The sequence below is a fragment of the Salvelinus sp. IW2-2015 genome, unplaced genomic scaffold (genome assembly GCF_002910315.2).
Source record: "Salvelinus sp. IW2-2015 unplaced genomic scaffold, ASM291031v2 Un_scaffold10666, whole genome shotgun sequence".
NCBI lineage: Eukaryota > Metazoa > Chordata > Actinopteri > Salmoniformes > Salmonidae > Salvelinus > Salvelinus sp. IW2-2015.
The window spans coordinates 1-4,731 of record NW_019951924.1 but is presented as its reverse complement, the minus strand read 5'-3'; the positions used below and the strand labels follow the sequence as shown (position 1 = coordinate 4,731).

General features: G+C 50.1%; 1 protein-coding gene across 1 annotated transcript; it reads right to left on the bottom strand.

The window, feature by feature from the left end:
• Positions 1–895: 895 nt before the first annotated feature.
• On the bottom strand, positions 896–2,638 carry LOC112079973 (serine/threonine-protein kinase SMG1-like; the record flags this gene model as incomplete). Its single annotated transcript, XM_070442469.1, has 4 exons — positions 896–1,215; positions 1,548–1,827; positions 1,952–1,994; positions 2,572–2,638. Coding segments are annotated over 4 exons (694 nt in total), but the record flags the coding sequence as incomplete, so codon positions are not given.
• Between the last annotated feature and the right edge of the window lie 2,093 nt (positions 2,639–4,731).

Sequence of the window (4,731 nt, the reverse complement as noted above, 5' to 3'; positions counted from 1 at the left end):
TAGGCTCTCTCAGTGTTTTTCAGTAACACTCCACCATCACATCAGTTTAAAGCCTACTATTATAATCCCCTCAGTTTAAGTACACCTCACTCACCCCACACCATCCCACATCAGTTTAGTCCACACATATTTTCTACTCAGTTTAGTCACCCAACCTCCATCTCACCTCACCACACACCCTTTCTAACTCCTCACCCCACACACCACACACTCTTCTTCCTAAGCCAGCCTTCCCTAGTAATTATTTTCTCATTCACCAAGACATCACACCTCCTTTCTAACGCTAAATACTCTCCTCCACCACACACGCCCTGCCACAAGACGTCAGAAACATAGTTTACTTCATGCATACTCCTTAGTAAGGGTTTAGTCTCGTTATGAGAGAGACGACGGCCATTCTACCCCCCCACACGAGCATCGCGCTGTCTACCCCCCGCCACCACACCACACCCCTTCCTAACCCCCCCCCACCCACACACGCCCTTCTATCCCCACCCACACAAACCCTTCTACCCCCACCACACACACCCTTCTACCCCCCCCACCACACACCCCTCTACCCAGTATCACCCTCACCACACATGCCCTTCTACCCCCCCATCCACACCACCCCCTTCTACCCCACCCACACATCGCTCCTGCCACAAGAACGTCAGGAACACTTAGTCGCTCCCTCAATCCATCAGGTTAGTCTCATATCCACACACCCCCTCTACGCCCCCCCACCACACACGCCCTGCACAAGACGTCAGGAACACTAAGTTGCTCCCTCAACCCATCAGGTTAGTCTCATTATCCACACACCCCCTTCTACCCCCCCACCACACACCCACTGCCAAGACGTCAGAGAACAGCTAAGTCGCTCCCTCACCATAGGTTAGTCTCATTATATCCCCCCACCACACACACGTCTACCCCCAGCACACAGCCAGCCAGACGGACCTGGTGAGGGTGCAGAGGGCTGATGAGATGATGGTGGCCAGGCTGAGAGAGCCCTGCTCTGGGTTCTCTAGGAGGAACACGTTGATGCAACGCTCGATCTCCTGCAGCTGTTCTTCACACGCGTGGACCGTGGCGCCCTCGGCCTTGACGCGCTCCGCCTGGCGCAGAACACGCGTGTTGGTCTCTGACGCCTGGTGCTGCAAGGCCAGCTCAACGCTAGACAGGAACTGGCACGACGCAAGGGGAGGCTGGGGGGCAAACTGGACCTCATACCTGGAGGGAGGGAAGTTTGGAGAGGAAGGTAGAGCACAGATTGATAAAATAACTGTCCATTTAATGAAAATAATAATAAAATAGAGGAGAGAGAAGCAGAAACATCAAGAAATGGAGCCAGTTAACCCCAGAGGACCCCGACAGAGAGAGAAACAGAGAGAGAGACAGGGAGAGAAAAGGAGAGAGACAGAGAGAGGAGAGAGAGAGAGAGACAGGAGAGAGAGAGAGAGGAGAGAGAGAAGGAGAGCGTGAGAAGGAGAAGGAAAGACATGGTGCGAGATGGCAAGAAAGAGAGGAGAGGAGAAAGCCAGCATGTGTCCACTCCAACTCACTGTCTGGAAATCTGCTGGCAGTGGTCAACAGTCATGTCACAGAGCAGCTCTTCCAGCCACTGTTTCCAGAGGTGGGCCCTGTGGCGCAGCAGCACGGCCCGCGGGTACAGCAGGGCCACAGTGGCATAGCTGTGCAGCTGCTCCAGACAGCCWCGCAGGGCCCCACGGCGCTGCTGCAGCAGGGAGCCCAACTCAGCCTCCAGGCCCTCGCACTGGCTGATTAGGTGGGCCTGGCCGGCGTTCTGCAGGAAGGCTGTGGCCGGGACGTAGCTGGGAGGGCCTGGGGGAGGGAGGAAGAGAGAGAAGGTTAATCAATCAGGTCTATAGGACTGCTGATGTCCTGCAGTAGAACTGGCCTAGGCTTTGGAACCACACAGAACCCTCGCTCTCTACAAGACACTAACCAGGTTCTATAGGACTGCTGATGTCCTGCAGTAGACTGGCTAGCTGGACCACACAGAACCCCTCTCACCATTCTACAGACACTAACCAGGTCTATATGATGCTGATGTCCTGGCAGTCGAATGGAACTACTCGAACCGAACCCTACTCTCACATTCTACAGACACTAACCCAGGTCTATAGAGGTGTTGTCCTGCAGTAGACTGGCTAGCTGGAACCAACACAGAACCCCCTCTCCATCATCTCTACAGACACTAACCCGGTCTATAATGACTGCGTGATGTCCTGCAGTAGACTGGTACTGGAACACAAGAACCCCTCTCCCATCTCTCTACAGACTAACCCAGGTCTATTGACATGCTGATGTCTCGTAGACTGGTAGCTGGAACCACACAGAACCCCTTCTCCCATCTCTACAGACACTAACCCAGGTCTATAGGACTGCCGAGTTCCTGCAGTAGACTGGTAGCTGGAACCACACAGAACCCCCTCTCCCATCTCTACAGACACTAACCTAGGTCTATATGACTGCTGATGTCCTGCAGTTAGACTGGCTAGCTTGTGGTGGCCTCCAGGCTGCTGAAGCGTGCTTGGTACTGGGACATGCACTGGTCAGGGTCACCTGCTTCCCCTGGATCAACTCCTGGACCGTACGCTGACGAGATGCTAGCTGGGTGTGCTCAGAGTACCTGGTGGGGGAGGGGGGGAGAGAGAGGGAGAGAACAATCACATACAGAGCTACCTACAGAGAGAGAGGGCCCATGTTCAAGAGCTCTATCCGTGTTGCATTGTGACCAACTTCCTGATGTAACAAATAAATTAAGAACGCTGCTTTGAACACTCTTCTGCACCATAGCCCAAAGAACGCTTTACTAACTTAACATAAAACACCCATCAAACCACTATTTGTCAGAATATCATAACTCAGATCACAAGATATAGTTTGTTCGCATAACTACTAACCAAGAAATGCCCCGCAGGAATCGGCGCAAAACTGGCGGGCAGAGATCGAGAGCGGAGCTTGGAAAGCAACAATTGCCTTCCCAATTCTTTGCCAGTATATCACTGGGCCCGCACTTTACCCTCCGTCCCACATTGTTTTCCCCAAAGTACGGTCAGCACCCATTCGGCACTACCCAAACTCACAACACCTGGCCAATTGAGAAGGTCTAAAGAAGAGCATTTCTGCACCAACCACTTGCCGCTGACTGTAGACGTAAAGCTGAGATATCGCTTAATTTAAGCGGCTGGGGCGAGCTACTCCGATCACGCAAAACCGTTTCCACCCATACGTAGACGAATGAATTCTAACCACATAGTACTACAATTACCAAAAGTCGTCAAGTGACTGAGTAGCAGATCCAACAATTATTGGCTACAAGTTCTTATCACAGCCGGAGAAGCAAATGTTAACTGCCGGCCGCTGAAAAGTCACACAGGTGCATTAACACATGCCAAACTGAAGACATCAGTGTGTGCTTATTTAGTTTAATTGAATAAGTTTATCTGGTCTGTTTACAATGAAATGTACCACCAGACTGGTGTCCGACTTGGTGCGACGAGAGGAAGAGCAATCCCAGTATCCTAACCGTCTGTCAGTAAACCAGGCACCTGCCATACCCTTTTAACAAAAATTTTAACTATACTCTACCCGTAAGCACTTCAGAGTGCCACAGTCCAGCACCAAATTCTACATCTCCAACTGGTTAGTCATTCTAAGGGCCGAGGTAGACGAGTAACAAGAAATCGCTAGAGTCAAATATCTTATGGTCACCTGCACGTTTACACGATCTGCTCACGACGATAGCATACTCACAATAGATCCCTGTAACAAGCATTAATCACTCATGAAGCGGCAGGAGACGGCGCTATCAGTCGGGCAGGCCTTTATGGTAAACTATTACATAGGAAAATAGCAATTGCGACTACAAAAAGAGGGATAGAGGATAACTCTCAGGAAAGATAAGTTAATGTATTGGTGAATTATTCTAATGACAAAACAGACCACATAGACGGGCACCGATTGCATATGCCTACAATCTGTCATAGTTTCTGGTAATTGAACCTTAATCAAGCTACCTCACTAATCCTAAATCGACTCATTCCTGAATTTCAAAGCTGTCTCAATCTAAAGAATTATACCCTTTCCCTTTTCTTCTCGTTACAAATTAAACCCCCCCGAATAACGCGCAGGATGCTAAAGCCAATTAAAACAAGACACTCAGCAAGGTAGAAAAGTAAATTTGGTTGGGGGTATGTACGAGCAGTACTGTTCCTTTAACACTATTGGGTGCTTGTTGCTTGTCCAGCTCCACCCCACCTAGCCCTCACGATTCCACCGTTCCAATCGTTTTCCAGCAATCAGCAACTCGGAATCCGAGTACAGCGACTAATGGAACGTGCTACCTGAAACATTAATATAGCGCTAAAGATGATTGACCAACACTGAGAAAAAAACGACTTGTGATCAAATTAGAACTACAGATCATTAGTCTATGAATGACGTATCTCCGACATCCCCCTCCGTAAGGACAATGGTGATGGTCGTATAACCATTTTGGTAGAGATGTTACACGAGCAAAGCGCAACCTTATTCTCAGACAACCAGTCGGTGGGACCACGTGAAATTACATCATATTGCTCGCACATCAGCGTTCAACGGCACAATCCAAGCGCTCCCCACGGTCAAGCCCCACTCACTGACTTAACGTATCCTGCCCACATTAGGTGCCAAATTTCGATGCAGTACATAAGAGGAGGGCTACCTCTCAGTTCACGTCCA